General features: G+C 41.2%; 4 protein-coding genes across 5 annotated transcripts; 2 read left to right on the forward strand and 2 right to left on the reverse strand.

Moving 5' to 3' along the window:
• Window positions 1-5,024: 5,024 nt before the first annotated feature.
• LOC124340803 lies at window positions 5,025-11,318 on the forward strand. The gene is made up of 12 exons (XM_046793485.1): window positions 5,025-5,100; window positions 5,163-5,444; window positions 5,624-5,780; window positions 5,845-8,175; window positions 8,909-8,979; window positions 9,043-9,102; window positions 9,190-9,383; window positions 9,470-9,614; window positions 9,690-9,784; window positions 9,846-10,067; window positions 10,810-10,920; window positions 10,993-11,318. The coding sequence occupies exons 1-12, from the start codon at window positions 5,043-5,045 to the stop codon at window positions 11,095-11,097; spliced, it is 3,831 nt and encodes a 1,276-aa protein (XP_046649441.1). The 5' UTR covers window positions 5,025-5,042; the 3' UTR covers window positions 11,098-11,318.
• LOC124341399 (NADH dehydrogenase [ubiquinone] 1 beta subcomplex subunit 9-like) lies at window positions 11,149-11,876 on the reverse strand. The gene is made up of 3 exons (XM_046794496.1): window positions 11,722-11,876; window positions 11,506-11,648; window positions 11,149-11,436 (listed from the first exon to the last, which is right to left on the reverse strand). The coding sequence occupies exons 1-3, from the start codon at window positions 11,817-11,819 to the stop codon at window positions 11,240-11,242; spliced, it is 438 nt and encodes a 145-aa protein (XP_046650452.1). The 5' UTR covers window positions 11,820-11,876; the 3' UTR covers window positions 11,149-11,239.
• Window positions 11,877-12,268: 392 nt separating this feature from the next.
• On the forward strand, window positions 12,269-20,620 carry LOC124340871 (katanin p80 WD40 repeat-containing subunit B1-like). Of its 2 annotated transcripts, XM_046793619.1 has the most exons (16): window positions 12,269-12,787; window positions 12,977-13,107; window positions 16,054-16,272; window positions 16,340-16,465; window positions 16,557-16,744; window positions 16,815-16,965; window positions 17,028-17,376; window positions 17,760-17,840; window positions 18,079-18,339; window positions 18,413-18,626; window positions 18,696-18,945; window positions 19,011-19,226; window positions 19,290-19,366; window positions 19,443-19,517; window positions 19,588-19,707; window positions 19,789-20,620. In XM_046793619.1, the coding sequence occupies exons 1-16, from the start codon at window positions 12,754-12,756 to the stop codon at window positions 19,919-19,921; spliced, it is 2,625 nt and encodes an 874-aa protein (XP_046649575.1). In that variant the 5' UTR covers window positions 12,269-12,753; the 3' UTR covers window positions 19,922-20,620. The 2 variants fall into 2 exon arrangements, with proteins under 2 accessions (XP_046649575.1, XP_046649576.1); XM_046793620.1 differs by lacking the exon at window positions 17,760-17,840.
• Window positions 20,319-22,421, reverse strand: LOC124341225. Its single transcript, XM_046794234.1, has 5 exons — window positions 21,722-22,421; window positions 21,426-21,639; window positions 21,208-21,367; window positions 20,958-21,139; window positions 20,319-20,898 (listed from the first exon to the last, which is right to left on the reverse strand). Exons 1-5 carry the CDS (start codon window positions 21,832-21,834, stop codon window positions 20,629-20,631), a joined length of 939 nt encoding a protein of 312 aa, XP_046650190.1. The 5' UTR covers window positions 21,835-22,421; the 3' UTR covers window positions 20,319-20,628.
• Between the last annotated feature and the right edge of the window lie 805 nt (window positions 22,422-23,226).

Raw genomic sequence — 23,226 nt, forward strand, 5'->3', positions numbered from 1 at the left:
AATCACATGAAATAACACAATAACAGAAGCTTTTGCGAAAGTAAAAGAAAAGATCAAAATCTTAGAGCTGAGACTCTTACGAAGAAGATAAGACACACATGCGGAGGATCCTCTAGCTAGCTCTTCTTTAGTGATGGCTATCTAATTTGTTTTCGGGGTTTTTTTCTTCTTCCACGCCGGTCGGTTGTAGGGGGGGATTTTGAAACAGGGAAGAATGGCGGGTCGTCTAATAAATAAATAGATTGAAGAAGAAGAAGAGCTAAAAAGGGAAAATACATAAGACCGGCGGCGGCCTCTTCTTCTTTTTATTATTATAACACACAGCGACAAATAAGCGCAGATTGTTTTTATAAGCCGTACAGCCCAATATTCTGTATGTATATATATACATGTAGGCTTGATACAGATAGATTTATGTATTTATTTTATATTGGACACTGTCGTGTTAATTGACGGGCGGTTCAAGTCCGCGTCGCCGCGTTCTCTGCCGCAGTCGCCGCAACCGTTTTGCGCCGCCGCCTCTTTTTCATTTTTCTCTTTTTCCACCCCGAATCCACAACAACAACAACAACAACAACCCAATGGAAAATATATTGTCTGTGTGTGTGTGTGTGTGTGTACAATAAATAATAATGTAATACGACATCTGATGTTATCTGACGTCTATACTATATCTCTCTCACTTTTGGTTAAACTTTTTCTTATTTTTTTTTTCGGTTCACATGTTAACAGGGGCCCTTTGGCTAATTTTAACTCGCCCAGTTTCTTTTTTTATCACACGGATAAAACGGGCACGGGCAATTTCAAATCAGACCGTTTATTTACGATTTGAATATTTGTCTGTTTTTTTGTTTTTGTTTTATGGACGGGAAGACAAAACTTTTCGATACGGAGAGGAGCAATTCCCCTCGTTTTATTTTAAAAATCAAATTTCATTTCATTTTATTTTATTTTTTTCGAGGGGTGTATTTTCCCCCCTCCCTTTTTAGTAAAATTTCGAACCAAACGAAATTGACGAGACGACGGTCGTAAATTATTTCGGCGGGCGGAGAGCAATTAGCGAAACGTGCCGCGTCTATTATATTATTATACAATCTCTTCTTTCTTTCTATTCGTTCTTTTCTTTCGATCAACGTTTTCGGGTACTAATTATTCGGATCGGTTAGATTATTCTAATATCCCGCGTCTGGCGCGTGTCCAATCATCACGGCGGGGGCGCAACATTCAATTGAAAAAAAAAACCACGCCATTGAAATGCAAACTCAAAAAACCGAAAATTCCCGATGATATAAAAGGGGGGACCATTCCTCCTCCTCCCCCCTCCATGAAATTTAAAAAAATAAAATGTTTAAACGATCCGTTACGGGCGACGTCATGTTTCTCACAGTCACGCTGCCATCAGAAAGAAAGAAAGAAAAATAAGAGAGAAGCCTCTCCCGATCATATAATAATAACGCGCCCAAAAATGAAATTGATATGAAAGAAGCTAAGAAGAAGAAGCCGGTGTGTGTGTGTTTTTTGGCGGGGGGTTTGACGTCATTGTGTGGCACGTGACCTATTAAAGTCATAAATATAAACGCGTAGAGACGACTATAGAGCGTTAAGGGACGGGAATTTCCAGCCAGCCCGTTCTGTTGTTGGGTAATATAGGTGTGTGTGTGTGTGTTTTTTTATTATTTGGCTGTGGCCGGCGCCCATTTACACCCGTTTCACACAGCGTGCCATCCAGTTTTTTTTTTCTTCAGCAGCAGCACTACCATATTTATTACACGGATAAATTTTGATGTCCCTGGTTGTTGTTGCTGTTGTTGCTGTTGTTATATTGGCTCCGTGACGCTGCAGCTTTTGGCGCAGTCAAAAAGAAAAAAAAAGTTTCCGCATCGCCGAGTTATTAGTTGAAAAAATGATTGGAATTTTTAACTGGTTCGAATTCAAAACCCCCCCATGAAAACGAATTCGTTTTTTTTTTAAATGTACGTCAATGGCATTTTTTCTCCCCTGTCCTCTCTGCCCGTGACGACCATTTCTATTTCGTTTGTCGAAGGTATTAAATCAATCTGCGGATCAATTATCGATTGAACAACAAACACGATCGACGACGGCGGCCGACGGCCTTTTTTTCCTGAATGGAAATACCAGGAGCATCTCAAATTACTCCGACGGCCATTATTACACATTTCATTCCAAACAACGTTTCTATATAGATATCTTGGCCCGAAATAGATGCAATGCGGCGTGAATAATAGCCAGATTATCCTCCAAGGCGGACGGGATTATCCTTTCCAGCACCCGGCAGCAGCAGCAGCAGCAGCACTCTACCAGCCAGTAGGGGGGGATTAAGAAATTCTTCTTTTGATTGTCTGTGCTGCAATATAGCTGCTGCTGCCCATGGAGAGTGTGCAACAGTGGAAGATCATTTACAACACAACACAGCACATATATACATCTAAAGCTCTAATAAATATCAAAAGAGCTGCTGGCTGGGCTGGTCTGGTCTGCTGAAATCCTTATATAGCGGAGCCTAGGAGTCGCGCCCAATCACGAAATGAACAACGGCCATGACAACACACAGCAGCAGCAGCAGCAACACATCACCACCATTGTGCGCATATAAAAGACTCGATGATGCGCGAGTGGAATCGAATAATACACAACAAGAAGAAGAAGAGAATCTAAATCAAAAAAAAAGGGGGCCAGCAGAGTCTCTCTCTCTCACCAGCAGCAACTTGTAATGGCAACCGATGAATAAAAGCGTGTCGTGTGTGTTGGCCAATGGCCCCTTCTTCGACGCCAGGCTGATATGGCTTATATCCATTACGCACCGCTACACCCAAGAACAAAACGCGCAACCTCACGTAGATAACCGTTTTTTCTCCAACAAATTCCAGCCGGTTTTTTTTATTTTTCAATTCTATCAAAGATTCCATTTTTGTCCCCCTTTTCTTGTGTGGTGATTCACAAAACACCTGGACGTGTGTGTTTCCACCCCTCCTAGACCGGATATAGTTTATAGTCTGCCAGATATTAACAGGAGCGCAGCGCGTGCGGGTAGTTAGGATATACATGTCGGCCATCAGTTATACGTAGACGAGCAAGTTATATTTTCGATCGATTGAAATGTCAAAGAGGGGGGTGTGTTACATGTGTGCTGCACAGAAGCGATGATACGATGTCGTGTGCGCCCACGGACAGAACAAAGTGGGAGAACTACCCCCCACTGACTTTTCCTTATATTCTGACGAAACTATACCCACACATGATCAGGTTGCATGCGTGAAACCATTCATATATCCCGAACACAAAACAGAAAATGTAGATTGGGGGTGAGTGAAGTTTGGCGTATACACATATACCTGTTTGTTTGTTTACGGGAGACTATTGTTTAATGCTCATCATCTGTTTGGCTGTTTTTTTCTTTCCCCCTCTTCTATTTTTTTTTCCACCCCTTTTTTCGGGGGGGGGGGGGAGGGGGGGATAATAGGTAGGTCAGTCGTATATGTGTACACGATGCCTGTCATTAGCCTGTCACTAAGGTCATCTGCTAGTCACAGCAACTCGTCATCATCATCATCATCATGGAGCACCGAGCAGCAGCAGCAGCAGCGGCGGTGTGGGCGGGACCCCTCGTCATTTGTCACTCGGCGGGCGACTCTCGGCTCTTTTACTCTCATTTATCTCTCCAGTAGCAGCAGCAGCAGCTCCATTATGCCCAGAGAAAGTCAGAGCAGGAAGACAACAAAAAAAGGGAAAGTATAGTATGTATATAGAATAAATATAAAAGCTCCTTTTATATTAGAAAAAAAACTCTCCACCCACTCGACGTCTATTGAGATGCGCGTACAGCTCTTGTCGGTACCTCAGTGAATGAGCCGCCCCACCAGATCGGTTCACCTAGACGCACACAGCTCACTCCCGCTCATCACTCCCCCCACTTCCATTTTCGTCAAAAGACAAGAATTGAAAATGTTAAACGAGAGGGGACGTTATACGGTAGGTACTATAGTATAGTTCCTTATGGGTCCGGTCTCCTCTGTAATTTGGTGAGCGACGACACAACACAGCAGCGACGACTAATTATTTTCCAACCCTTGGTCTACACTATATCATAGCATCTTGGCGAGTTCTTTTTTCCTCTGTGCTGTGTACGTGCTGTTATTCTACTACCGGATGATGATGACTCTATCCACCAGTCGACTCGACGGGAAATCTACAAGAGCAATTATCCGCGTTTAGTTTTGTTGTTTTCCTTTTTTTTCTTGGTAAAATGGAAAGAAAAGAAATGTGTACATGTTCTCTCCTTTCAACTTCATTCACGATTTTTGAAAAATGAAGTGGTAAAGGTCAACTTTTGGGCTGCGTTTTTATTTTACACATTCGGTGTTGGTGACCCCGCACCGTTTTCAGTTCATTTTTTTTTCTGTTTAATGGACCCATTTGGGGGCTGTTGGGTTATTTTATTCTTTGGGGTACTCCCGCAGAAACCGCAGCTGCGAGGGATCACACGAGCTGCGATGAAGTTGTCAATCACTGGGGTTGAAATTGTAATGCGCGCTGTTTTTTTTAAATGAATAAATAAAATGGTTGAAACCCTGTTTGACCAGGTTTTTCAATTCCCTCGGTGCCACTTGAACAGCAGCCCAGCCCCACCCTGCATAATATGCGGACCGCGTGATTTGTACACAATCGGATTTAGAAACTATGAAATATGCTGCCACTCAACTATCAAAGAGAGAGGGGGAGGGAGTTTGGATTTCAAAATATGCAATTTTAAAAACGACCCCCCACCTTCTCTTGTTTGTGGTGACATGTGTAGCGATTCCCAGTCCGCCCGTTTAATTTTCAACCAATTTTTTTATTTGATTCAGTCTAGTGATTTTGGGGTGTTTCAAGTAGTAGTTTGATTTCCAACAAGAGCTTTCATGAAGCCGTCTTCATTATTTATTTATTTGGGCTGTTTGTGTGATCCCGCTCGCATTTTCTCAGTTTGCGAGGGAAAATCAGCCACCTGGCGGTCGAATATTTAACTTTGTATTCAATACCGAATGACGCTGCCTAGCGGTTTCCCTGTAAAAAAACAAGGGCTACATTCCCTAGATGCAGGTATGTGTGTAAACAATCTCAAAACAAAAACGCAATTATTAACCAAAAACTCTCATGATTAGTTTGGTTGCATTCAATCAGATTTGCTGCATGTGACATGGAGCCAAGGAACTATAAATGTGGGGATGTGGTTTGGGTCATGGCCGGCAAAAGACTTGGCTGGTGGGCCGGACGTGTCGAAAACGTGGAGGAATTACGCCAAGACTTGGTAGGAGACGTAAACGACAAAACTATTGCTGTCGTCAAATATCTAAATGAAGAAAATTACCAATTTGTGGAAGATGAAGCCATCATTTGTGCCTATGACTCAGACCGGAAGGAAGAATACATATCCATTGGAATGAGTAAGTTTTGGTGTTGGGTTTGCCAATAATTACCGTTTCTTTGTATTCTTTTTGTACAGGGAAAGTGATCAAAACTTGTATGTTGTCAGAACGATTTCATTCCAAGTCTTGTGTCATGTCATTCTTTCATATAGAATCATTACCAGGCATGATTTTAATACTTATTTCACTATTTACAGAAAAATATTTCGAGAAGAAAAGATTAAATGAAACAAGTAGTCCCTTCATAAAATTCGCCAACAATGTCAAACAAGCCGAGCAGTTGACTGGTGGTAACCCTGATATAGTTGATGATGAGAAATATCAACCGAAGAAAGCTGTACCTGCACAGTCAAAGTATATTGAATGTTATGTTACAGTACAAGGCTTTTTTTTAAATAACCATTTCCCCTTTTTTTAGGTACAAAGACATTTTTGTGGATCCCAGAGTGAAAGAAATAAAACCAAAATCTCCCATTAAAGGGGGAGCAACCAGTTCTCCGCGACGTCCTGGCCGCCCACCTGCCAAAGAAGTCGTCACTCCTAAAGTCAATCACCCTCGCTTTCAGGGCCAATCGGATCACGAAGTGAGAATTAGGAGACAAGAAAAATCGCCTGCTACTGGATCGCCAGGAGTCGGCGAGTACAAATGTGACAGTTGTAGCTTTCAGACTACCCGCCTCAATCTCATGGTTTTCCATAAGAAATCTGAACACCTGAAGAGCTCAAACACTGCTACAACCAGAACACCTACTACTACCAACACCACCAAACAAAGAACTGCGCAGAAGAGGCCGCTGAATTCACCAACCAAAAAAACGACTAGTAAAAAGAGTAAGACAGTCGCGGAACCAGAACCTGATGGAGACCTGTTTGATCAAATCAAGCGAAACTTAGAACCCAAAGAGACAACCGATAGCAAACCTTCTCCTCAGTCGAAAACGTCTGTCAAAGCCTCGCCGAAAGTAGCCAAAACTCCTAAACCGCCTCGTACACCTCGATCAGCCAAAGTTGCAACCGCTGCAACGTCGGCCAAAACTCCTACAGTTAAAGCCAATGACACCAAGACACAATTCAATCCGAAGAAGAAATGGCTCAAGTCCCTTCAGAAAGAAGCAAACCCAGAAGTTAAGAACAAATTGATGGCAGATTGGGACGAGGATGACGAGGAAGAGAAGCAGCAACAGATCCAGAGAACAGAAGTGTCTTCAACTAATACAGAGAGTCAAGTAGAGCCAACAGCAGATAGTGATTCGGATGACGACACTCGGCCATCGAAATCCGGCCTCCTTCATCAGAGAAGCGACGACGAAGAAGATGACGACGACGATGCAGCAATAGAGACTGACACACCGATCCTCAAAAGTCCTGAGAAAATCACCCAGTATGATGAAGAGGCATCGAACACAGAAGCGTCGTTTATAGCTGGAATCAGTGCCGAAATAGACAAACTCAATGCCGATCTCGATGCCACTAATCATGAAACACGAAGTTCAAAGATTAACGGCGAACCCGAATCCACCAAAAGTTTGTCTCCTAGAAAAGACACGAGCCCAGCATTCGTGAACGGCGTCGAATCGCCATCCCGTGATCCTCAACCTTCAAAGGGCGAAGAAGAGATCAAGCTCGACGTGGCATCTCTTTTAGCCGAGACTAGTGTACCTATTATCCCAGACATAACCGAGCTTAGTAAAGTCGTTGAGAACGAGGTCGGGAAGAGAAAATCCTCCCAGTCAGACGACGAGGAAATGGAACAAGAAGTCGAGAACGAGGAGATCGAAAAATCCAATGCAGAACCGCCAGTGGAACACGGAGAAATGGATCAAGTAGTTGAGAACGAGATCGAGAAGACCAATTCAGATCCACCAGTAAACGAAGAAGAAAAAATGGATCAAGCAGTTGAGAACGAGATCGAGAAGAATAGTTCAGATCCACCAGTAAATGAAGAAGAAAAAATGGATCAAGCAGTTGAGAACGAGATTGAGAAGACCAATTCAGATCCACCAGTAAATGAAGAAGAAAAAATGGATCAAGCAGTTGAGAACGAGGTCGAGAAGACCATTTCAGATCCATCAGAAGACTTAGAAGAAAAAATGAATCAAGTTGATGAGAACGAGGTCGAGAATACCATTTCAGATCCATCAGTAAACGTAGAAGAAAATATGAATCAAGTTGATGAGAACGAGGTTGCAAAGGCCAATCCAGAGCAGACGATGGAGGAGGAAGAAGTAGGTCAATTGCAAGATAATGATGCCAAAATTAATGAAAATTTAGAACCTTCAACAAATGCAAGAGAAATGGATCAGGTGGTAGTCGAAGAAGAAGAAGAAAAGAACATTTTCTGTGAAACTTTGTCAGTCGAAAAAGAAGTAACAGCAGTGGCCTTGCCAGAAAACGGAATTGAAACCGTACTGGAGAATGGAGTCGAAGTTGCAGTCGAGAATGAAGAGGAAATTGTGTCCATGACTCAAAATGGAGAGGCAACCGAAGTCGTCACAACCAACGGTGGCAGCAACATTCTGATGCAGGTCGAAGGAGGAGAGACGTACATGGTCGTGTGGGAACCCGGCTCGAATATACATGAATTCTTGGAGTGCGGAGGTGACGGAGATGACAGCACCGGTGGCACTCAGACGTTGCTTATCGATCCATCCTCCCTGCAAGCCGGAAGTGACTTAGAAAACCTATTTCAGATGGCGGTCGCCGCCTCTGCCGTATCCCAACCTCAACAGAACGAGCAGTCAAATCCAACGTAAGGCCCGTTGAGTATAAAAACCATTTTTTTTTTCAAGTGTTGTTACTTTTTTCACCAATTCTCTGGAATTCTACGTGCAATCTATATTCTACACTGCGAATTTCCATTTTCTTTTCAATTTTTTTTTGAAGCCTTGAGAATTGTCTGGCACATGAAAGAACACCGTTTTAGGTTGAAAGAGCAAATTTGCACTTGAGTGGCATTTCTACCGTAGCTCTGTTGTTTAATGCAACATTTTCTCGTCTTTTTATCTTGATGCGAAGTGGAAAACGATGCCGATAGTGTTGATGATCATGATGATGACCTTTGTATTCCCCACCTCCTACCCTGATACACTCCGAACAGAGATACGACAAAACAGAAACAAGAAAAAAAAAGTAAAATACACAAACGTGTATTGTTTTATTGAATTTCCGAGTCGCAGCCTTGATTTTTCTCTCATTTCCCTTCCATTCTTCTGTCTTTCGGTTTGAACCGAAACAATGAAAATGCTTTCGTTAAAAATAACAAAAAAAACAAACAACCGCGAGATGCAGTAGAAAGTTTTTACAAGTGTGGGTCAGTAATTCAGTAGTGGGGTTATTGTGTGTAAATAAAATAACGATGCATTATACCTAGCTAGTTTTGACTTGAAAGTTGATGGATCTGTTTTTTTTTCCCATGTTTTGTTTATTGATTACTCTCTTTGTTATTTATACGTATTGGAGGATTTCATTTCATTTTCTTTTAGAACGTCAGTCACTTCCAAAGATGGTAAAAGGTCAACCAAATGTGCGTCTTCCAAGGGTACACCCACCAAGGGTAACTTAGGCATTTATTTATTCATTCATTTGCAAGGGGTTTTAAAAACATGCGTATGTCAAGGTAACAAGTCCCAACTCGCCGAGGAATTGCTCAACAAACATGGAGATGCCGTCAATAAAGGTACAGTATAATAAATTTTACAAAAATTACTGTGAAGAGAGCAGAAAGTGCAATTCAAATAATCTGGCAACGTAATTAATGTGAAAGAATTGGAGCCCAATACGTTGGTGTGGTATAAGAAGAGTCCTCGGCTTTTCCTGCCGGGAGCCGTGATCGAGTCGTCAGATCCCAAATCCATGACCCTTCTGGCATTCAACATCGAGCAGCCCAATAATCAGCGCAAATACCAACGCAATCGAGTCATTGCTGCCTTTCACCACGAGCTTAACCTTGAACTTCTGGTATGACGAGATTGATGCACGATTTCTCTTATTTACGGTTGACAATTTTGCTTTTCTTCTCATAAAACATGTTCTGCTCGCAACAGACTTTCGGCAGGACTAGAAACAAAGCAGCCGACCGCCAAAAACTCGACTTCTTCTTCGATCACGCATCCAGTTTCTCTGATTTACGCAACAAACCGAATTTTACTCAACTCACCGCCAGACAGTATTTAACTTCCTGCCATCGCTGTATGCATCAATTGCACAAGAGTATTTCCTTATAAAATGGCCCTTGTTTTTAAATTTGATTTTCCAACATTTCAGCGCCTGTAAAATTGTTTTCCGAACGCTACTTAACGTCATCCCCAGAGATGATGGACCTTTCCTTATTAATGGAGAACAGTGATTCTGAAGAAGAGGTATATCTTGGTGTTATTAAACTTTTGTGAATCATTGGTTTCATTTTTGCAATTGTTGTAGACTGTAGTAGAGTCTGAAGAGGAATTGAGTAGGAGGCGAGAAATTGTGAACACGATGCTGGAAAAACATGTTTTGACCGATTCCTGCCTTCAGCACCTTGCTGACTTTGTTGAATCACCTTCAGAAGAGAGGGCCTTCAGGCTGAACCTGTACGAGTCGAAGAGCTGGATTCAGTTGACTCGTTCCGCAACTACATCTGGCATTCTGGAAAACTCACGCGAGGCAAGTATATTTACTGCATTGATCGTGATTGTTTTATTTTTGGCCTCCGGGTGGTCCTTCAAAGACCCCCTGTAACGCGGGAAATATTCTCTACTTTTGGACAAGACAGCGTATAGTTCGGGTTCTGAATAATATGCTATCCGTCATTACTTTCCCTGGCTCGCTGGGAAACGTGACGAAAGTTATTCAGCGACAGGAGAGAGAAAGAGATACCGGTCACGTGATGTTGTAATTACGTGATCATTAGGTCCTGCTGGGTTTTGCGCGGAATGGTGACATAAAACTTCATGAAATTTTAGACGGTGGGATCGAGAGAAGATGGATGCAATGTTGCTCCTCGCATCGCCGAACATAATCCGCTGCACATGCAACACCCGTGTGGAAATGTTCTTGGCGCTTTTCTGATTGTCAACGGGTGGTTTCACTTGCGTGGGTAAAACGGTTATAGACTAGCCTCGAATATTTATATCGTCGTGAGTTGATACCAGTATTCACCGAAATCGAGAAGGGGGGTTTCATTTCATTTTTTAAATGGTCTCGTCAGTATGATGGATCTTTCGTCATGTACTTGATCTTGTTTCTTTTGTTTTTAGCCATCGTGCAAAACTTGATTTTCAAATGGTGTCACGGTTAAATGAATCACTCAACGAATATGATTTAATCACCATTTATACATTTATCCTATGCAAATATGGATTGCGTTTTCTAATCGACTTCCTTCTCCTGGAACGAATAATTTTAGCTATACAGCAAAGTGGCAGATTTTCTCGACGAGAACGTGCATCGTGTCCGAAAACTGCAGGAAGGGAAAGACCATAGAAGAGCTTTCATACTAGATTTGTTGATGCCAGAAGTATTTTTCTTGTGTTATATTATTGTGATACAGTTCTTGTTTAACTTAATTTGTTTCTGTATTCCAATAAAGGCTCTAGTCTATGGTGTCCAACAAACATTCCATGTCACATACCAGGAAGCTAAGGAAATGGTGGTCTATGGCTTGAAAAATGTATCAGTCAACACATCAATTTAGATATTTGCATGATTCACTGCTTGCATCAAATTTAATAATAATACCACAGTGTTGTTTCTTTTGAATTCTTTTGACTGTATTTCTGTCTGAATTCTTATCTATTTGTCAATGCCTATACACAGTAATTTGCAGAAATAAATTTTCAATGATGATGATGTAGTTCCTCTGCCTTATTGCCAAACTTCTTTTCCCAGTAGACTATATACTCTTTCTTCATTTCCTCTCTACGAGCAAAATACTCTGGATATTGAGCTTTCTCATCTGGGCTCCAGAGGTCTAGCACCCAGTCAGGAGATTTGAGCTCTCGTCCATAGGCTGATCCTCCTGGTGATGTAGCATCTGTTTTATTTTTTAAAAATGAAAAAATTTAATGAATAAAACAATTAATAAGATCAATTATGATGTTACATCGGAAAGGGTGGCTGTGTTGTTTCTGAAACAGTTCCTCCTTTGTATCCTCAATGAGAGTTTGCACTTTGAGGGCATCGGTTAGATGACGGTTTTCTTCGAATTTCTGTCTAACACATACAGCAGCGTACCGATATGCAGCTCTGAAAAGTGTACAATTGACACGTTAAGACGTTACTATTTCTGACAAACTAATTAAAAATTTGTATGAGTAACCTGTTAGGTGCATATTCAAAGACGTGTTTCAAAGCACTTTTATAGAGTCTACATACTTTTTGAGTATGACCAAGAATCTCAGTTTGGAGATACGCCATCTTGAACCTTCAATTCAGAAAACAACAGAAAAAAACAGCTGCCTAGCAGAACGAAAATTACACCTTGGTGTCATGTATAAGTTTAACCAACTATTTGATCATCATATTTTACTGTATTTCATTTCTGAAAGATATTATAGCATTTAAAAAAACCTATAATTTGCACGCATTTGTAGATTTATGTCATTTTATATTATTTATGTAAGCATAAACGAGCATATGTTATTTCGAACCCAATGCAGATGTGATCTCGAGTACTTACAAAAGATTGAAAATTATCACAGATTCATATTTCTCACATAAATCTATTTTTCAATGTAATAAAAGTCGACATAAATCATTTGGTATGAAATAGAAAATTAGAAGTGAACCTTTTCTCAGCTCACCAGGTGGCTCTGAGCAGACGAAATTCTCTTTTCTCCTTCTTAAAATTTACATTTCTCAACGTTGTGTTCTTCAGAGATAGCAGTGAGCAGTTAGTTGCATGAGCTCCAGAGCGGAAGTCTAATACTGGGCTACTGTGGAAGTAAAAAAGTGTGTCCTGATTTTCTTCCGTTTCTATTTTTTCAATAGGCACTTTTACTGTGATTCTCAGCGTGATTTATAGAAAAGAAAAAGTTTGACCTGTATTTCTAACCCTGATTGGTGTGTAGTCCCATTTCTTTTATAACCCGCCAATTATTCCAACTCTACTTTCAAGACGAAAATCCATGTCAGACGTACTGAGAATGGCGTAACATCACATATCTACTCTACAGTTTCTCCTTAGTGGAATTAAATGTGCAACACTCTCATCTGGATGATGATAAGATGATGTGAAACTGATAAACAAGTAAATCCTGTGTGACTGTGTGTGAATGTGTGAGTGTGTGGGTTGATTAGGGCACAGGATTAGGATTCACCCCTGATTTTTTGGCTCTGCCAAACAGAAACCATGGCTACGACAACGAAAAGAGCGTGGAAACTTCGTAAGATTTTGATCTTTTCTTCCAACAACCTTGCATTTTTACTAGATCTTTCACAGAGATTGCCAAACTTCTTGCTGTCGGTGTGCCAAAAAATCGTGATGGCCACTTTCTTCTTTCATTCTTTTTTTCACCATATGCATTCTACACCTACAACTAATTTCCATACTGTATTCTTATTTTGTTTTGCAGAAGAGTTTTCTGCCCATGGAGCCAATGTGAATTGCTTGGCCTTAGGAAGCAAGTCAGGACGAGTCTTGGTCACCGGGGGAGATGACAAAAAAGTCAATTTATGGGCAATTGGCAAACCATCATGCATCATGGTAAACACAATTACATTTTTACAGTTTCTTTAACCATTGAGGTTTTGTTTCAAGACAAAAGTCAACAAACTTAGATTTCCCAGCATGTTGGATGAACTCTGTTCACCTGAGATTATTCGAGAGACTGAAAAGAAAACCCATGACCGTTTAATGGCAGGGAACTTTTGATTCACTGTGTGCATTTCCTAATTATATCTCAGAAAATAGTAGATGTTGGGGAAAACAAAGACTTTTAGTGGGGTGTTGAAGGGGTGGGAGATCACCTGAAGGCGTAATACTTGGGAGGTCGTTACGGGTCTCCACCGGAAGCTCGACCGACCGTGTTTCTCTCTTCTTCATCGGTGGGAAAAGCAAGAAGCAGCAGTAGAATTACGACAGTTTCTTTTCTTATAGTCGGTTCGCTGTATCTGTTCTCTCTTTGGCTGTCGAGTAGAAGATTTTTCCTAATTCATCGGCTCCGGATCGGCAGACAATGCGTCTCGAGTCATCATCCAGAAATGTAGCCTTCGGCTTTTGGGATACTACAAAATAGAATAGAATAAAAGGCAAGAGGGAGAAATAAAGTGGGGGAAAGGCCCATCTTCCGCCGCGGCTGGCCAACAGCGCGTTGCGAGGAAATACGAAGGCCAATTGAAGCGTCAAATCGACCGTCCGGATGGAGGACGCGGCCTCTATTATTGCAACAAGGGCTTAATTCTCAGATGAACATTTTGGCAGCTGATGAACAATTGTCTATGTTTTTGCTTTAAACGGGCAACGTGCGGTTGTTCTATAGCTCATCCTCGGGCCACAACGGGAAAAAGCAGTCAAAACAGTTAACTTTTTCCCATGGCTGCTTTCTTCTTTTGTGTATTTCAGTTTTTTTAATTTCCAACGAAAAGATGTTCACCTTTTCCAATCCGTCAACCCGCAGTGTTCATTGTCTAGCAGTATTGACGAGCGTTTCTAGCGTCATTTACCATCTGCCCTTGACGTCGGGCATTCAATCTCTTGTTTTTTTTAGTTCCATAGCGTGACATTCTCCAGAGGTTTCTTAAAAATACAAAAGAAGCGGAATTTGAGCCCAGGTTTCTTTGAGGGAAAACTTAAACTAAAAGGGAAAGGCCTTCCGCCATGTTGGAAATCATGGCATATGTAATCAAAAGGTAAATAGAAAAGTGGATGCTGAGTGTTATTCACAGATAAATACGAAAGTGTTTGCTTGTATCTGCGCCCTCACTCTCGCTGACCGTTGGAAAATTTGTCTTGGATTTGCATAGAACAAGCCGTTAAACAGGAGAGTCAAGTTCCATATAGGGCATAGTAAGACAGCGCCCTCGATTCAAATCGACTCAACCGCCAGCCCTGTATCCATGACGACGTCGGGGCACCCTTCTTTCTTCTCGTGTCACGCTATAGATTCTGAATCTTTTTTGATTGAGGCTATCGACATGCAACTTTTGTTTCGTGCGTGTTACTTTTGGTATGCTCGACTATGTTTGTTTTTCATACGTATTGTTTCATACTTGTTTCCGTTAGATGGTTCAGCTAGAAGTTGTTAATAAGGATGCATTACCTCATCGTCGTCCTCGAGCGTTCAGCTAGCTGACTTACGTCCCACACGTATGCTGGCATTTTATTTTTTTACTGGTTACCAGCAAGAAAGAAAGAAAGAGAGAGAGCTTGACGAACATTGCCTTTTACGGAAGGATCTCCTGTCTGCGCTGTAGCTTTCGTTTTTTTTCTTTCCTTTTTCTTGTTTATTTTCCAGCTTTAGAACGTTAGTTTAGCTGTATTATTGAATGACAGAATTCCCTTATGCAAGTGGATCCTGATTAATTAGGCCTACTTGGTCTGCCAAGGTTGGCATAGCAACCACGTCGTCGTTTTTTGCTGCTCTCCTTATGAAGAAAAACAGCAACATCTGCCATCCGTGTCTGCCAAAAAATTTACCCAGAAAAATCGTCTGTCGGATGTTTCCCTTCTGATATTTGCAACGGACGGTGCCCATTGTTCTTTTAATGAGCTGTAGAACAGGGGGTGTATAGTCCAATCATTTTATGTTGTTTTGAGATACGTGAATGGGTTAACGGGTTTGTTCGGTTCTTGTTGGATGGTCATTCCAAAAGCCGTGTGGAACTAAACGTCGGTAGTTTTTTCTCTCTCCTTTTGGCTTGCGTCTATTTGTGTGGGAAACGTCGCGAGATTATTCCGCTGGACTGCACGATTTAGACCGTTCCAAGACGTACAGGTCGTGGCTCAGTAGCCTGCGGGCCCGGTTCGTTTTTTTTTCTTTCTTTTCTTTTCTTGTTATCCGCCCTCCGAATCCCGCTGCTGCTCCCCGTCGTCCGTCGTAGTCGTTGCCGACAATCAAAGGGGTCAAGGTAAATTGAGTTTGTGTGTCCATGTCGGGATAACGCAAGTGGTACGGACCACTTTTTGGGCAGTTTTTCAAGTTTGAGATACACCACCCAAAACAATTCAAGATGATCTCTGGAAACACTCGTGATTGTGCGTGATTTTTTCGGTCATGACACAAGTCTGGTGTCACGTGCCGCCTATTCCTGATGAGGCCTTGGGCACCTCTCCCGGCTCTTTCTCTTCTCCCGTCTGTATTTCATCTCGGAAGAAAGTATTATAACAGTAGCGAGTAAAGCTCGTCCTTCACAAGATTCCCCTTCGTGCTTGGTGAAACCGAACAAAAAAGGGCAGACCAACAATTCTCGGAATGCCGAAATACAAGAAGATGTAAAGATGGCCGTGATTGAAACACATTTTTCGGCTTTGTTCGTGAAAACATAAATTTTTACCGTGAAGAACCTAATTTTTTCTCTTTCAAGAAAATCATAAAAAGAAAACATTATGTTTCGGATGGAGTGGATATCTCTTGCCAAACGTGGGAAAAAGAATTTGTCGTCCTCTATAAATGGTTTTTCTTTTTTTTTTTCTATTTAAAAAAAAAAACAGAGTCTGAGTGGCCATACAACGGCTATTGAAGCGGTGAGATTCTCTCCAACGGAAGAATTGGTGTGCGCGGGAAGCGCTGCTGGAGCTGTCAAGGTGTGGGATCTGGAGGCGGCGCGGATGGTGCGCACGCTGACTGGGCATCGGGCTGGCATCAAAGCCCTCGATTTCCATCCCTACGGCGACTTTCTCGCCACTGGCTCAACAGACACCAACATGAAAGTAAACCTCCACACATTTCATTATTATGTTTTCTTCACTCATCAAAACTCCTTTTTCGTCCTGCTAGCTGTGGGATATTCGACGCAAAGGTTGCATTTTCACGTATAAAGGACATAGTTCGACCGTCAATAGTCTGAGATTCAGTCCCGACGGTCAGTGGGTGGCCTCGGCCGGTGATGATGGCTACGTCAAGGTATTTTCGGTTTTCCTCGTTTCCTTTTCTGTAAAAAAGGAAAAAAATGGACAATCAAGTCATCAGTTTGTGTTTGATTGCTTACAAAAAGATATGGGACCTGAGAGCTGGCCGACTTTTGTCTGAGTTGCGTGAACACACAGCCGCAGTCACTGAGGTCGTGTTCCACCCGCACGAGTTCTTATTGGCATCGGGGGCCGCTGACCGACGCGTCCTCTTTTGGGATTTGGAGAACTTTACGTTAGTCTCTAATTCCGATCCAGAAACAAGTGGCATCAGGTTCGTCGAATAAATTGTTCGTATAGAAAACCAATGGACAGACATTAACATTTTGAAATATGATTCTTAGATCGATTTATTTCCATCCGGAGGGTAAATGTTTATTCAGTGCAGCTCAAGATGGACTGAGAGTATATGGATGGGAACCTTGCCGTATCCTGGATTGTATTCCACTTCCATGGGGTCGTATCCAAGACATGGCCGTCACCTCTGGCCAATTGGTAAGAAATGTTCAAATTTAGATGGATATCTGGTTTTTTATATCCCCTGTTTTAAATTACAGATTGGTGTCTCGTATAACTTGAGCAACGTGTCGATCTACGTAATCGACCTGAAGAAAGTGGCACCCTTCGGTGATTCTTTACAGACTTCTTCTGGCCTCGGCGGAGGAGGAGTTGGCATCGGAGGAGGAGGAGGCGGAGGAACGGCATTCCAGCACGGCGTATCTTTTCGCAAGAGTTTCAACAAGGAGCGACCGCCGGGCGGTTTGCGCCAAAGTCAGATCAAGATGAATCACGACACAATAGAGTCGGATGAAAAGTCGAGCACTGAGACGGAAGACGACGGCATCGCTGCAGACATTAAGGACTTGAACCACTACCACAACATCTTTCAACCTCGCGGTAGAGAGTGTAAGTCTCGAATGGCTTTCTTAGTTCGTTAGTTCTTAGGTTATGTGTGCGTTCACAGGTTTTTTGCATGTCGCACGACATTTTTCGGAAAGGTACTTTTCATCATTTTGTGGTTATCGTCTTACTTAAATGTTGTTCCAGTTACCTCAAGTCATTCCAAATTTGGTTCTTGTGTGCCGTGTCAAAACGCGCGCAAAACTCCTTATTTGTCATGTTTCTTTTTGCTACAGTCATGTGAGTTAATGGGTTTTTTTGTGAACCGTAAAGTGAACAAAACCGCCATTTATCGATAGGGATATTTGTCGAAAAAAACAAACTTTCTAAAGTCCTTAACTGGAACAACGTGATTTTTGTTATTTTCATGTGTTTCTTGGCATTTTCAGTGTCTCGCACCCCCCCTCCGCTCGAGATCAATTCGGACAAAGAGTCAAGCACGGTACTAATCGGCGACAAAGTGAAACTGGGTGAGTCGATTCAACACAAAACAACAACAAAAAAAAGAAAGCAAAAGCTTTGGCGTGGGTGGTGTTGGTACTTCTTGGTTTGCTCTGGTTTCCCATTTTTGTCCAGAGGCATGTGGTTGCGGTCGCACCTTGTTTTTTCTCGTTACATTTTTTTTTTTGTTGTTGTTCTCTTTCTCGACCACAGTATTAAATTTGTAAAACAAAAGAAAAAATCGTAATTTGCTTTCTATTGTTTTAGATCCAGCCATTCCGCAGGTTATCCGTCCTCCGCCACCTGATCTGGTTCAGCAGCATTCACCTCTCCCTACACCGGCATCGGGTAATAGTCCGGTTCATCGGCCGTCACCTTCACCTTCGCCACCTTTCGTTAAAACGTCACAGAGTGGACCCGGAAGACCGGCTGCGGGTCTCACAACTATGAGAGAAAGACGAAACAGTACATCATCGGTAACTTTGTCGTCTAACAAGACCATCACATCTATCACGAGCGTAGAAAGAGGTAAAAAAGTGTTCGAGTTTTCTTGGCTTTCTCCACATCTGCTCAATCCCTTGTCCTTATTTTCTCTTTGTAGAGTCCTATAACCTGCATACACCGACCAATTTAATTGCCATGACGTCTCCACGTCCGGACGTGACCCACTTAAGTGGAGGCCCGCCCGTTTTACCGCCAACTGGGCCGCATACATCGCGCGGCCGTAACCCCCTCCGTCGAGATTTGGTTCACCGAAAGGATTCGATTAAAGAAGTGCTTCAGCCTTCGCTTTCTGATCCTGAGAATCCACCAAAGTCTGTCGTCTCTTTATCGAATAACCTCGTTACAGCCTATTTGATTATATTGTTTGTTATCTTATCCAGATTGAACAACATACGCCACAGCCCTTCGGAACCTTCATTGAATATGCGATCGCATTCGACATCACGTTCCAGTTCTTTAACTCGCAATCGACCAGATCTGACTGTACCCACTCCGAAAGCCAGAGTCAATTCACTTTATTCCCCTTTCATGTCATCACAACCTCCGATGAGTACTCATAATGTTCACCAGGATTTCGTCCCAATTATGTCTGATAAACCGTCAGGCCTCGATCTTGAGGATTTTATGCCGGTAATAACTTTTTTTAACGATGGGCTAATTAGCGTCATTTCCTTACACGCTTTGATTCTTTACAGCGCAAATTCAATTCCGTGTCGATGGGTGGTGGCAGCCCTTCAGTATCTGGAATGTCCAGTCCGTATGAAGAATCCAGTTCCCTGGCGTTGGAGCAAACTGAAATGGAAATCGTGACCAACATTGTCCAGGGGCATCAGCCGATGATGACCGTTTTAAGTAGTCGGCATCGCAATCTGCAGATAATTTATAATCTCTGGCAGAACAAGGATGCCAAGGTACTTTTGCCGTTAGAATTCGCTCTTGTTTTAATGACGCTATAATTATGCATCTTGAACCAGGTGGCTGTGGAGACGGCAGTAACAATGAACGATCCGGCCGTTGTAGTAGATTTGCTCAGTGTAATCATTTTCCGACCGTAAGTCATATTTTAAATAGACTAGAACTACACTCGTTTTGATTTAAAATAATTACTTTTTCGTTTCTCTTTAAAGATTCTTGTGGAGTTTGGATTTGTGTGTGTTATTATTACCCGCCATCGCCGACCTCCTTCAGAGTAAATTTGAAGTGTAAGTTGAACTCTTGTTTGGTTTATCAAGTCTACTTTTATTAAATTAGTTTTTATTTTATTTGCCACAGATATGTCAACACGGCTTGCAATTCATTGAGACTGGTATTGAAAAATTTTGCTACGGTGATTAAAAGCAACATCGAGACTCCGACCCAATCGGTTGGGGTGGATATCTCACGTCAAGAACGGTGAGTCATTTTAATTTTTTTAACTTGCGGATGTTGTTGTCACGATAAACTTTAATGACCGCAGGGATTTTGTTTCTGCAGGTTCAATAAGTGCATGTCGTGTTACAGTCAATTGGTGCCTATAAAAGCCTTTGTTCTCAAACGTCAAGCCATGGCCGGCAAAATGGGGCAGACGTTTCGGGAGCTTCACATCCTACTGCAGGTCTTTGATTGAGATCCTTTTTATTCTGGTGTGCACTTCACCTTTCACCTCAGCGTACAGCTCCCACACCGTCAGGATGATGAAATTACAACGATGCATACATCCGTCCAAAATGAAAAAGTCCCTATCTCCTGAAAACAAGTTAAGCCGTAAACAAAGAGATATTCTCTTTTTTTTTTGTCCTTAGATGCCATAAATTCATTCTTTAATTTAAGAAATCCAACATCAATAATGTTCGAAAGGTGCGCTCACCGTCTTTTGTGATATAACAAATGTGTTTAGCCTTACAGCGCATGTTCGCGTATTCTTTTTTTTTGCCTCCCGCCACCAATTGTGCGAGTAGTTCTCTTTTTTTGGGTCTTTTGACTTTCCTTTTCGAATGCTTCAGTAGCCTTTTTCAAATTACAAATTAATTTTCCCTCTTCCCCAAAAAAATGGTTGATAAAATTAACGTGGATCTCAACATATATTTTGGGGAAGATTTGTTTCTCTATCGTAACAAGCTTTGAATGAGGGACGCAGTAAATCTCGCTGTTATCCTATACATTCCTGAAGATTAACGAGAGAGGTTGTGTCACATTGTGTCTGCAAATGGAATTAGGGCGATGATAGCATGCGTCTTTTCTTTGAATCGATAATTCATGATTTCAGAACAAAATCACCACTGTAATGCGCATATTTGTCAACAATAAATCATACTGTTATCAACTATTTTTAGATTATTTAATGTCGTCGATTTCTTGATCGATATAATCTTCGTCTTCTTCCTCATCGACCAAATCGGACTCCTCTTTAGAAATAGGCCTACTGGCCATTTCTGCCTCGCGCATCATTGCTCTATTTTGTCTTCTTTCCATCTTCATTTTCAAAACTTCTTGTTCGTGGAGGTATTTCTTGAAGTCCACCTGACGTTGACTGTCAACTAAGTTTCTGCTGCTGTCCTGTTCAACCGGTGTCGACTTGGGAATATGATTCATCGATCTCAAAACCTATTTCAGGGTACGTGTAATCAATCCACGGTGAGTGAATATATAAATTATTTTCATACTTGATTCATTATGGCATTTCGGTCGATTCCAAGAACGTCAGAAATTTTATTAAGCTCTTTCGGAGTCTCCTCAGATCCTGGAATTGTGCTTGGACGACTAGTCCTGTCTGGGTTATAGTCAGGTCCAAAATCTGCTATTTTAAGGAGATCTTCTACATCGGTAGATTTATAAAATCTTCGGTCTAAACAAATTTGTTAATGAAAATCTAAACAAAGACGACGCAAAAAATGTAATTTAATTAATGTTTACCAAAGATAAAGTTGATGTGGGGTACTCGTCCATTATGGAGTTGAGAAAGTTCATGTCTTAACCAACCCCCCATTTTTGGAAGCTCTTCTATTACAGCTGCACAATTTTTATCTGCATACCAGTATACATGAAGTGCTGAACCATCATTTTGAACTTTAACCTAGTGAAATGTAATATGCAAAATCATGATTATAGATTTCTTAAAGAATAACAATTACCTTTGTCACAAAAAAGCCATGTTGATGCACATTTGTTGCACCATGATCCAGTCTAGAGGAAACCAGAATGTCACTAATTTTCTCTAAGAACACTGAATTTAAAACGGCAACTCTTCGTTCAGTTATTTTAGCATTTCCACCAGACTTTCTCCCTAAAAAATCAGGCAAATGAGATGTTGACTGATTTTCAACGAAGAAACGGTGTTCCTTTTTACTAATTCAAATATAAATGTCATTACTCAAATGAAATAAGCATTTAGAAAGAGTAAAAATATGTACAAAAATAACAAAACTACTTTTTGTCGGATCCCATGATTTTCATCATAATCCTGGCTTGAGATGAAATCTTGTCATTAACGGCTGATCTGTGGAACATACGTATAAATATTTTGCAATACTCAAAATTCATTTTGTGATTCGTGCGATCTGCGATGACTTAGAATTGTTATTTTTTCTACAGCAGACAATTTTCAGCACATGGGTTTTCCGACTCTACTGCTGATCTCCATTCTCCAACGGTAGATGGCTCGAAATCAAATGAAAGACGAAACTGAGCGGGTAAGAAATTCAGAATTTTTTCTTGTAAATAAACTCTCTCTTCAATAAACCAATAGCAGGGAAATCGGCTTCAAAAAGTCGGATAAGTCTCTTAACGATGAATTCCCCAAGTTATAATTGCAACAAGTAGAATTCGGGATCTTTGTGCGATTGAAAGGTTTCGTGGGTAAAGCCACGTGACTGGATCGTCGAAGCTTATATGATACGAAAATGTAGAACCCAAACGGGCTTTCTTTTAATTTTGCCCCGAGTCTCTCAGGGTTCTTAGAAATGCTACACAGCTCCAAAAATCGTGTTTACAAAACCTTTGGTTGTGCTTTGATTTTAATACCAAGAACTTGTTTAAGTATTGAGGGGAACTAACTTTCTTTATTGAAATTGTTCTTTCCTTAGTTATCCGACTAAAAATGAACTGAGAATGAGCATACATAATTGATCGATGATACATGTCAATTGTCAATCTGCCTTATTAGTTGAATCAGGTAGATTCTTAAAGCTTACATGTCCTTGGACACACCTAAGGAAGTCTGTTGATACAATTTCTTTGCAGTCTTCAACACTCAAACCAGTTGCTGTAGATTTCAATGTTCTGGGATGTTTTATTAAAGATTTATTGTTTGCAATGTTTCCAAGATGCTCAATAAATTTTGACCATTGTTGGATGTCAACCTTGGAGACCTCACCATGGGTGAAACTGCTTGCAACTTTGTGTCGGATGTGTTCTCCAATATCCCTGTAATAATAACAAATAAGTACATGATTTAGCTAAGAAAATACTTTCACGTTTTTAGTTTAAGATTTACCGTCCTTTTTTGGATACATCCAATGGCCATCTACTAAGAAGCATCGTAACACTCCGGTAAACATTACTACTCATGGCTAATCTACCTGAAGACAAATATATCTGAATGAAGTGAAAATATGTCACACCCACAGGAAATAAGTCTAGAATGATTTTAAAACGAAATAACAAGAAACACTGAAGGCAAGGTTGTTACGTAAAAAATTAGATATAATCAAATGTGCAGAAGTAGCAGACAAAAATCACAACAGCAGAAGGCATTTTTCGTTGCTATGCAACAGACAGCAGATTTTCGAATTTTATTCAATTTATCAGACGCAGTCGAAAATCTGTATAACTCGTTGTGGGATTGTGAACTAAAGCAATTCAATTTAAAAGGAAACATTTAAAAGAAATAAAAACAACTCATTATTGGCAGAAGTGATGTAATTGTTTGAAAAT

Source organism: Daphnia pulicaria, chromosome 5 (assembly GCF_021234035.1).
Source record: "Daphnia pulicaria isolate SC F1-1A chromosome 5, SC_F0-13Bv2, whole genome shotgun sequence".
NCBI lineage: Eukaryota > Metazoa > Arthropoda > Branchiopoda > Diplostraca > Daphniidae > Daphnia > Daphnia pulicaria.